At 33.2% G+C, this 11,660-nt stretch overlaps 1 protein-coding gene across 10 annotated transcripts in view; it reads right to left on the reverse strand.

Moving 5' to 3' along the window:
• Positions 1-11,660, reverse strand: part of Znf800 (zinc finger protein 800) — a 190,646-nt gene that overhangs the window by 25,012 nt on the left and 153,974 nt on the right. For 6 of the 10 annotated variants that reach the window (XM_031381325.1, XM_031381320.1, XM_031381323.1 and 3 more), the window contains exons 4-5: positions 10,984-11,127; positions 6,754-8,440 (exon numbers count right to left, since the gene is read on the reverse strand). In XM_031381325.1, coding sequence (XP_031237185.1) covers positions 6,754-8,440; positions 10,984-11,127 — 1,831 coding nt within the window. Of the gene's footprint in view, positions 1-3,759; positions 5,488-6,016; positions 8,441-10,983; positions 11,128-11,660 lie in introns of those variants that run through there. The other 4 variants (XM_031381331.1, XM_031381329.1, XM_031381330.1 and 1 more) reach the window with 3 other exon arrangements.

Genomic DNA, 11,660 nt, shown 5'->3' on the forward strand with positions numbered 1-11,660 from the left:
TTTTTTTACCCAGGCCCACAGAGATGCAAAGTGGAACAACAAAAGTTCTAAGGCCAAAAAACAAGATCAAGAATGGGCGGGTTTGTGAGCAACCTCTCCCAGCAGGTAATTTTAACAGCAGGATGTTGGCTGAAATTTGGAGTGCTGCCATTACTGACACTGACTACCACTGGCCTCCATTACTGACGCTGACTACCACTGGCCTCCATTACTGACACTGACTACCACTGGCCTCCATTACTGACACTGACTACCACTGGACTGGCTCCTGATGGGTGCTATTTCTTTATCTCTTCATAACACATTCAGACATTCCCAATTCAGGTAGAGTGCTCTTGAAAAATCTATTCTGTCCATATTAAAGAATGCCTTCAAATAGTACTACTTATCTATAAGACTTGTTTTATTTTTAAAAAATCCAACAATGTTTTTCAATTAGTATTTGTTCCATGTCAGTATTTTGCACATGACCAAAAATATTTGTGTGTCAGAACAGATGCCAACAAGATTTTTGAAACAGATGAATGGTTATGGGGGAGGGCCATAAAAACAACTTAATTTGCAATGAACATTCTTTTTTGAAACTCCCTAGTATCTTTTTAAGAGCAATGAAAAAAATAAGAAAGATAAGCTACTAACATCTGATTAGAGGATAATTGATAGTAAATATGTTGGTTGTTTTTTATTCCAATTAAGTACAAAAGCAACAGAACTGGTGTGTAACAAAGTTCTCTTCCAATGCAGAAGTTTCCATCTAAACTTAATTTAGTAGTAATAATAAAGTTCCCATCTGCCTTGTGCCATTTAAGTCTTCTCTAAAACCGACAGCATCTAACATTTATAATAACGTGCCAGACACTGTTCTCCAAGTTTTGTGTGTAGTTTTCATCTTCTCCTCAGGAAAAAAAAAAAAAAACCCATGAAGTAAAATACACTAGTCCAATATCATAGATGAAATAACTAAAGCAGAAAATGCTAGAGTAGATTTGCAGAGCTCATGTGGGAAAAAATTTGTTGATCCAGAATTTCAACAACTAGTCTAGCTCCAGCTCATTATAAGCTACCAGTAATATAACTGGGTAGTGAACTGTTCTGCATTTGATGAATGTGTAACATTAAGGTTGGGTTGACAAAGGGTGTACGCTTTCCTAGAAGTTATGTGGTTTGAATACGTTACTGAACTTCTCCAAGCTTCAGTTTTCTTTCTGTACCATAGTAATAATGAAGAAACAGGTCTTACTTCATCAGTAGGGTTTAGAGGCATTATGCATGCAAAGTGTTAGCAGAGTGTCTGGCATATAACTACTGCATAAATATTATTAGCTACCACTAGGACTTATGTTTATTTTCATAAGCTCTTCTTAAAGGTAGTAAGCAAAAATCACCAATATTGACATAGTAAGAGAGAAAGAGAGGAAGAGAGAGAGAGAGAGAGAGAGAGAGAGAGAGAGAGAGAGAGAGAGAGAGAGAGCGAGATCAACCAGAGATGGTAACACACACCTGCACTCCCAACACTAGGGCGGCTAAGTTAGGAGGATTGTGAATGTGAGGCCTGCATAAGCTATAAGGCAAAACCCTTGGGGGCTTAGATATATAGGAAAACATGTTAAGTACTGTACAAACTTAAGACACAATCAGTCCCCTGACATCAAAAATATACAATCAAACCAACTGATTGCAGAATAAACACAAAAACCAAAACCTCTATCTTTGGGCTTTCTTCCTAACCAGATGCACATGTGGTTTTTAAGTTTTCCTTTGTGCTTCTGAATGTATGGTATCAACAATATTCAAAGAAGCCTGAAAACACTCCTCCTTCCAAATCCAGTGTGAAAACAATGAAGATACAGAAGGAAATGGGCCATGTGCTCTTATCTCCCCAAATATTTTAACTATCTGGGACTAATGATTACTTTTAATCAAACTGAAAAGAAAAGGCAAGGTGGGAGCTAGAAGCTATGAAAAAAAAATGATACAGACATAAGTTAAAAAGGATGGATGAATTAGAAAGGGAAATTACTTGTAAGTTTAAGGAAAGCAGGTCTTATTCTGCAGTTTACCATGTGCCTAGTGCCTCAGAAGCATTCAATGGGCTGCTTCTAAGACTGCCTATCTTTACATTTTAGCTCATAAAACCAGGGGTTATAAAGAAAAGCACAGAGCACAGAAGTGTTTGTCTAAGAGCAGAGCTAACACTATACTATGTAGCCTACGTATACTATGTAGAGCTGGCTTCAGATCAACTCTAATAATTATGGCTAAATCATAATCCTCTTAATGGACTATGAATTCCATTAGAGAAGTAACTTTTACAACCCAAAATAAGAATCTAAAATATTCCTGTGGGCCACTGCAGGAAGCCTATTAACCTAATTCCTAAATCATAGGGACATTTCTACATCATGCTATTTGAAGATATTTTTGTCATGTCACAACAGGGAATGATAGTGTGTGTGTGTGTGTGTGTGTGTGTGTGTGTGGTTATATACCTATATGTTAAGTCTCTGCTTTCACAATATAATGTCATAGTAAACTACATAGCTTTCCACTGCTGCATCCATACTTTTAAAGCATAGAAGAATTTATTGCCTAGAAATCAATATAATGCTTTTAAAAAATGTGAAGGTACTTTTCAACAGTGAAACAGCCTGTGCAAACCAAAAACTCAGTTTCATTCAAACAAAACTATGTGAAAATTTAATAATTTGTTTTCCAAGAGGTTTTTCTTGAAGTAAAAGATGAACAACCAATCTACCTGTGTATTTTAGTCCACTATCAGTCTGTCCATTCTGATGAACACTGTCTATCCTCATCCAGTTCTCACCTGTATTATCCAATTCAAACAAGCTGACATATAAACTATATCTGCTTCTGGTATCTATACCATACTTAGAAAGAGAAGGTGTCTTTAGGAAGGAAGATAAATTGTTGAGAATTTTTATTTTAAAATTTCATAAAGATGTATCTCTTTTTTCTAAAATCCTAACTACAAAAGAGGGAGAGGAACTCATTACTTTCAGTTTTACAGTAGGAATCAAATATTACATCAAGTAGTCATTAAAATTCTCCTGCCTCTGCTTCCTAAGTGCTGGGTTATAGACATGTGCTATCATATCTGGCTTAGAAAAAAAAAAAAAACTCTTGATCAAATAGTACCTAAACTAGATATAATTTTACAATCAAGGACCGGTCTAAATATAAAGTACCAGTTTTGGATGACTATTAACTCACTTTACACTACAATAACAGAGTCATATGAACATTTGTTCACATAGACTGTGTGCAGAAAAGTTTCGGCACAATAAATCCAAAAAGTAGGGACACAGGTCCGAAAGGAACAAGAAAAATAAATACTTTCAAATACCTTGTTTGTTCTAAACTGGTCCCAGTTAGCCTCTCTTCTGTCTACTAAAACAAAATGCCACCACCTAGGTGCTTCTAATTCAAGCAAGTTCTGACACAGCATTCTCTTTTCTAGAATGACCTAGAAAAAAATCTTTTGAAGACACAGGAATGTGTATTTTCGTCTTATAAGGTCCTGTTCTATGGCACAGGAATTATTAAGGAGGAACCATACTGTGAATAGTCCTGTGAATCTGTAAGTGGAGAAAAGCACTTCTGGTAGTCTCTTCCCACCTCCAACATTAAGCTTACGTTCGTTCTTACATTCCTACAATAATTAACAAGCAAAACAGACTGGAAAAGGTCAAAAGAGAATGTATTGTGTGTAGGAATGTACAAAAAGATAACACCTTGAAAATGTCAAAAATACAGGTTTAATAATGTGCAACTACTGAAGATGGTTTATAAATTAAATACCACCTACTACACATTTGGTCCCTAAATATATTATGCTATTAGTCATTAATGTTAGACCTATAAGTACAAATTTTTCATCTGTGGGAAAGTAATCTATTTTTAAATTAAAGAGAAATATTACTTCTTAAAAATAAAACTATCAGGATATAATTCAAGTGTAGCTGCTCATAGTCACTGAGTAAGTCTGATAATAAAACATTTAAGTTTCAACCAATGTACCTATGTTGAAGCACATTTAGCTGAAATAACTTTTAGTCTGGTTTATTTCATCACATATAGTACATTTTTCCAACATAAACATGTACATTCAATATAGAACATTTCCAGCAACAATTACAGTCTAAATTCCTTTCACAGTATATTTTAGTGCAAAGCACTGAGAAGGATAAATGTTTTTCTACCTATAGAAGCATTTTATTATGACCTTCTAGATCTTCGACATTTAAAAATTTATACAAAAAGGATACAGATGGACAGGGTCCATTCTAAGTACAGCTGTGAACCTATATAAAAACATGGTATATTTTCTGAAGTACCTTTTAAAATAATTTGACACAAATTACTAAAAAATAAAATATTCCCTAAAAGTACAAAATATTGGTACATAAAACCTGCCCAAAATTTCATAAAGATAGATATATTTCTTTTTTCCCTAAAATCTTGATTACAAAAGATGGACAAGAATTCATTATTTTCAATTTTACAGTAGGAATCAAATAATATCTAAAGGGGTCATTTAAAATTTTTGCTTGGGAGAAAAAATTAAGATGGACACCCCTATCTTCCTTTTCCAGCAACATTTAAAGAAATAAAATAGAAACATAAGAAGTGGTTGCACATGGATTGTCTGCATCTATAAAATATCAGTAAGCTATTTATTACCTTCATATAAACAGTAGTAAATGTGTGTTCTTTAAAAAAATAGGAACTGAGAAGTAAGATTGCATCTATCATTAAAGTGCTTTATATAAAATTTAAAGAAAAATAGGGGAATGTTTAATTTTCATAAAAACATCTAATGTTTACAAATGATAAATGAATAATGATCTATGCATAAAATGAACTGGAACTTTTGTAGTATATATTTTAGAATAAAACTTTCAAACATTTAAGTGCTAAAGAAAAAACTCAATTTAAATGGAGTCAAAATAATTATAAATATTCAGTAGGCTACTAAATATTCATAATGTATTGATACTAATTTGTCTTTTGATACTACTAACATACTCTCTACAAAAATCATATTTATCTATACAATCTAGATAAAATTTTGCATGTAAAGCGAAATAAACTTAAACCACTAAAAATACAAAGTTTATATCAATTGAAAACTACTATTTCCTTCAGGTTGTTGATCATTTTAATCAACAAATTACTTGGAAAGTGAAATTCCCAACATTTTTGTAGAAATTTTAGACCATATATTCAAGGTCTATGAAGACAATATATAATATCACAGCTACTCAAAAGTGCTGGAATGGGCATTGCCTTAGAAACTGGTTAGATGGTTATTGTTTTAGTCAGAAATCAGCAGTTACAGTTGAAATTTTATGAAAATGTTCTTTTTTTTCCTCATAGTACCATGTGAAGACGTTTAGTGGTTCTAACAACTTAAAGTCTTTCCACAAAAATGAACTCCAAACCTTTTCGTACATCACTTGAAGTTATCTGAGGAGAAATAGGAATAAATGAACACTTTTGAGTTTACCAATAAAACCTTGTCTTCAAATTACACAACAGAAATGACTTCTAAAGGATGGTTTCATCTTAAGTTTTCCACACAAGTAAAAACAGTATGACAGTCAAACCACATTAACATGATCATACTAAGCACTCAAACTAACAGCTTTACTTTAGAGGCTGTTAGCGGCTGTATCTCAAACATATGTAGTACTAGGGACATTAAATGTCTAATTGCAAGGGGCATAGGTACTGCAAGCAAACTTTAAAATATGTAGACTTACAAAGCCAAGGATAGAGGGTATGCTCCCTATTTTACATCACATTTTATAATATTTAATTTGTTCCAAAAAAAGTAGAATTGTTCTTTCTTCCAAAGAGGGTTTTGCTTTCCTTTTGGTCACAATCCCTCTCTTTCCCTCTCTCTCCCCCCCATTCTCACACACTCTCACACACACACACACACACACACACACACACACACACACACCACTACTGAAGAATACTAACTACATTGAAATGATCACTTATACGTTTATTAAACAGAAAGGGAAACAAGAATATATGTACCTAAAGAATCTTCCCTATTGATCAAAACTTAAAAACTCACTAACATGTAATCCCAAAAAGAAAAAAAAAATGAAACTTGTGTCTACTAACTTTCCCCTTGCCCTGGAAGTAATGTGCTAAAAGTAAATAATAAATGTTAATTTTTCTAAATTCCATCTGGAGTTTTTTTTTCTAACCTTACTTAACCATTAAATAATTTTACAATAATTACAATGCCTTAAAATGTTTTTCCTGTAATTATCTCCTTCATAAATTCATTCTAATATATTTAACTTCCCTACAATGCATTAGAATTAGTAGACTAAATATATTAGTAGACTGTGTCAAATTAAACCTGTGCCAAGTTAGTTAAACACGAGATTTCTATGTAAACATAGACCGAAATAAATGTATATGTTTTCCAACATTAAAACAAAAATAAAAGCACTGACCCTGTGTCATCTACCTACAGCTACATTGCATTGTCCTGTGGAAAGCAAGTTCTAAAATCAATTCTTGTTCCCAAACTACTGGAATTAAGGTCACTGAGAGATAAAAGCAATAACCATCCCTCTTACAGTTCCTACTGCCATATGATTTATGGAAGAAAAAATGTTAAAATGGAACCAGCTATAAATTATGGCCATATGATTTTGTTTAGTTCGATGAGGGGAGGGGGAACAAAACTCTGTAACTGTTCCTCACCAGACAAGAGCCTTAGATCTTGTACTTCGGCCTTTGGTTTTGTTTCCTTCAGGTGAATTGGTAGCATTTGCCTTATGAGTTTTCTTATGATGTTCAAGGTAAGTCTTTTTGGCAAATGCCTTTCCACATTTATTGCATCTGTGAAGAGAAAAGTTTTTTGTGACTTTTACTTCAATCCCGACGTCGGCTACTTCATACTTTTTACTAGGAGAATTGGAAGTGCCATCATGTTTTGAATCATTATGTTTTGCTTCATCCCTTGAAGGGCCTCTCTTTGCCACTTTGTTTAGAACAAAATCAATAGGCTTTTTTATAGCTCTGATCTCTAAACTGGCTGTTATTTTCCCAAGATAACGAGATGACTTTTTATGAACCACAGTTATATGTCTTATCACATCACGTTTCCGACGAGTTTCGTAAGTGCAGAGAGGACACTTGTAGAACTTAACATAAATGTTGTTTCCATCCGTGTGCAACTCAATGTGTTTAGTCAAGTTCTGCTTGGAAGTAAACTGGCGTTTACAGAGTTTACAATAAAGCTGCTTAAAGTCAAAGCCAGCTGAAAGTTTTGGTTTCCTAGTTTTTTGCTGGCCACCTGCAGCCGAGGGACTAGCTGATTTAGGGCTTTCAGAGTCCTGTTTAACTTTATTTTTCTGTGTTGCTGGTGTGTTCTTTTTTTCATTTGAATGATTTGTTCCCTTCAGTTCATTTTGTGGAGAATGGGTAATGGAAGCAGGTGAAGACTCTACAGAATCTGCTGACTCAACTTTTACTTCTGAACTGTTGGCAGTATTATTAGGGCCTTTCTCTCTTTTAGAATTTGCTCCAGAAAGAGTTATCTTGTGAACAATTTGCATATGTCTCTTAAGCATTATTTGTGAACTGTATTTCCTCTTGCAAAGGAGGCATTTGCATGCAGTTAAATTGTATTCAGCCTTTGAAGACTTTTGTTTTCGAGTCTTAAAAGATTTTTTAGGAGAAGCAGAATCCAGGAACAAAGGCTGTCCAGGCTTTGTGGCTATATCAGGAGTAATTGAATCCCTCCTTAGTCCTCTGTGAACTTCATCAAAATGCCTCCTTACATTTGCTTTTGTAGCAAATGATTTACAACAAACTGGACAACTCCTACTTAATGAAACTAGAACACTCTTACTGCGTCCTTTTGAAGACTGGTTTGGGGTCTTCCGTGTTTCAATGTATTTTTTTAGTTCTTCCATCTTTTTCTTGTGTACTTTTCGAATGTGACGACGGACACCTCGTCTAGAATTGAATTCTTTTCTACAAAGACAACATATCAACTGGTGACCAAGGTCAGAACTGTCAGAAGTCTCCAAGTCGGCCTGTGATTCCTGAGGTTGCTCCTCAGCAGGAGCTGTGGCTTCATCTACAGCAGTCTCTACAGGAGGAGGCTCTGTGGCCTCCACCACCTCTGTATCTGCATCGGGGACTGCTTTCGGCTGTTCCGAGCTGGTCTCCTGTATTTGAACTTCAGTTTGTTCAGGGGTACTGCTTGACTCTGTCACTTCAGCAGGATTATCAGTCCTTGAAATATATTGAAACACTGCATTTTGGTTGGTTTCTATGGGTTCTAGCTTAATAATATATTCTCTCTTGTCCACTCTTGGGTATATGGCTTCTAGGAGATCACTTATGGCTTGGCTTTGTTTATCATTTACATCAGGAAGATCTGTTAAGAAAAACATTTTTTTTTAACCTGAAAGAATTAACTTTTCTAATTCTCTAATATTTTAAAATATATAATGAAACACCTTTTAGTAGTACATGTATCTTTTTATAGCATTATCTACTTTCAGCATTTTGTGAACATAAACCTAGTTATTAACGAAATTGAAACTTTGCTTTAATTTACCAAATGAGAAAGGTGTACTCTGAAGAGCTACTTCTGCTTCTAAGTTCCCTTATAAAATACATAAGCACATGGATCGCCCTAAACAAGAAAAATGCTACCACTTATATTTTTTAGTCTGAAAATTTTAGAATACCAAAGCCAACTCAAGTTGTTACAACCCAGAATGGATAAAATGCCAAGAAGGATGTTACTATACATATGATTTTTAATACAATATAGTAACATTCTAGTTAATGTAAGCCTTAATAAACAATGCAGATCACTTCCACTGGGGCAGCTGAACATCTCACAGAAATAAAATATTTACACATCAACATAAATGTCATGAGGCATAAAAACCCAGTTTTACACAATTTTCCCAATATGACAATATTTTAATAAAACAATTGGTTAAAAACTATCCATTAGTCTATTTTTGCTTATTTATTCAATAGCAACCCCTTTAATAGGCAACCAAATAAGTCTTCGCAGCAAGGCTGGCTGGCAGCAGTTATGGTTCCATACAATTCTAAAATCTAGTTACACTTATAATATTAAATCTAATAACTACTTAGAAGTCACAACATAATACACTGTAACTCTTCTCATCCTCTTTCTCCTTTTTCTCCTTTTTCATGAGTGTGCTTGGTGTATATATGTTTATATATGTGGGTATTTATGTATGGGTATATGTGTATATGCATGTGGAAACTCAAGGTTGATGTTGAGAGTCATCCTCTATCACTCCCACCTTATTCATTGTGGCAGGTTCAAAACTTGAACTCCCTAATGTGTCCTGCTAGTCAACTTGCTTTAGGGATTCCCATCTCCATATTCTGAGGTTGAATTACAAACAGGCTATCATCCACTCTGCATGTATGTGGGTTCTAGAAACACAGAGTCCTATCCTCAAGCTTTTGTGATGAGCCATCTTCCCAGCCCTCATTTGTTTTTGTAAATAGTAATGCAGTGTGATAATACTTTCATGAAAGTATATGTAGAACTGCCAAGAAAAATGTACAAAAATCTGGCAACTCCACTTATCAACTGCACTATGTAAATGACCTCTATAACTTAATATAGTGAAGAACACCAGGAAATCCAAAACTACTTTAAATTGCTAGATTTTAAACTGTTTTCTCTAGGCTACCTTTTAATTTACAGATCAATAATAAAAAGCTCAATACAATCAAACATAAGCACATGGAATATCTTAAACACTAAAAATGTTATTACTTTTAGTCTCAAAGTTTTAGACTAGCAAAACCAATTCCAAGTTTCTATAACCCAGGATGGATAAAGCACCATGAAGAATATTATCTTAAGTTTCCATAAAATATGACCATATTCTTTATGTAAAAATGTCTAGACAAATATGAAATATTTATTTTATCTATACCCTATAATACACTTTAGCATAATTTAACAATAATTTAAAAATGCCTTATTATTCAATTTTTGCATTATATCTCCCTACCAAAAACTTTAAAACAAAAAAGGTGAGTTTAAGTTGAAAAATGCAAAAAGTCCACAATGTATCTGTGGTTTCATGCTACTAAAATAAGTACCTCATTCTGTAAATCTGCAAAGTTTAAATCCCTGAACAAGAAATCATGAAGTTACTTAATATTACTGTTTCAAAGAATTTACATTAATTCTTAAAAACAAGAAAAAATAACACTATACATATTATTTATTCATACAAGTACATTATATTAAAAAAATTTTGGTTCCGCAAAGTCTATTAGCATGCTACTTGCCTTTAATAACAAAAATTAATAATCTTGTTTGTCTAGATTCAATCTAATACTGGTTATGTTATATCTAAATAAATTTCACTAAAAACAACTATAATCTTCATATTAAGATCCAGAAAACACTAAAAGGTTAATAAATATTTTTAAGGCTCTCTGCCATTCTCAAAATATCAAATAATTTACTCATTTTTTGCTACTTATTGGAAGCATCCTCATTTACTTAAAAAGAGTCTGAGTATATAATCAATCATATTTAGCAACAAGTTGTTAAATTAAAATAATACACTATTAAATTGCTCCCTTAAAGACAGCATTAATATTCTAACTTTCAAATATTAACTAAACTATATATGGCCAATACAGACATTCAAAAACAATCCTCAATATTTCACTACAAATAAATATACTCACAGATTTAAACTCATAGATTATGAAAAAAAAAGTGAAAAACACTGATATAAAGTAGTATCCAAGAAATTGAATATAACAATATCAAGCATTTCATATTTTCATCACTAATTTATCTATAACTAGATATCAATTCCATTTTAATGCAAAAATACATAGAAGCAGTAAAATTAATTAACTCTAAAATGTACAAATGAATATATGAATAAAACTTACTGTCATCCATTTGGAGACTTGGTGGGCAGTAAAATTTTTTATGGGTAATTAAATTTGGTAATCCTCTAAAGAGACTACGGCATAATTTACATTCAAAAATAGTGTCCACATCTTTTAATAAAATATGTTTAAGTTGTTTGGTTCCTGGAGGGAAAAGAAAGATATAAGGATTAATTCTGACCCGCACTTTTTAAAAAGGTATTAACTTGATAATCCAAAAGCACATTTACTCTGAAAACAAAATACAGACAATGCTATTTTCTACCACAGAATTCCAAGCAAATATTATGATTTGGCATTTTAGACAGCCAAACTGTGATGCCCATCTACTTCAGTAGTCAATCAATTCACTGGATATTCCAAGGCAGTGGTTTTGGCATGATTGAGCACTGAAAATAAAGACATACATGAGCCTTCCCTAGAGATTATAATTTGGTAGGTCTGGAAACATAAGAAATGTTTCTCATCATTTCTTTACATTTCTACTGGTTCTGCCAGCTCTTTTCTAAACATGGAAGTGAAAAATAAGAGGGTTGTTTGGTTGGTTTTTTTAACACATTTCTCAATTCATTAAAGGTCCAGTTTTTACCACATGATTACCTACGACTATCCTTTTTTTTTTCTTTTAGATATTTTCTTTATTTACATGTAAATTTCTCCATTCCCAGTTTCCCCTC

Source organism: Mastomys coucha, unplaced genomic scaffold, assembly GCF_008632895.1.
Source record: "Mastomys coucha isolate ucsf_1 unplaced genomic scaffold, UCSF_Mcou_1 pScaffold20, whole genome shotgun sequence".
Lineage (NCBI taxonomy): Eukaryota > Metazoa > Chordata > Mammalia > Rodentia > Muridae > Mastomys > Mastomys coucha.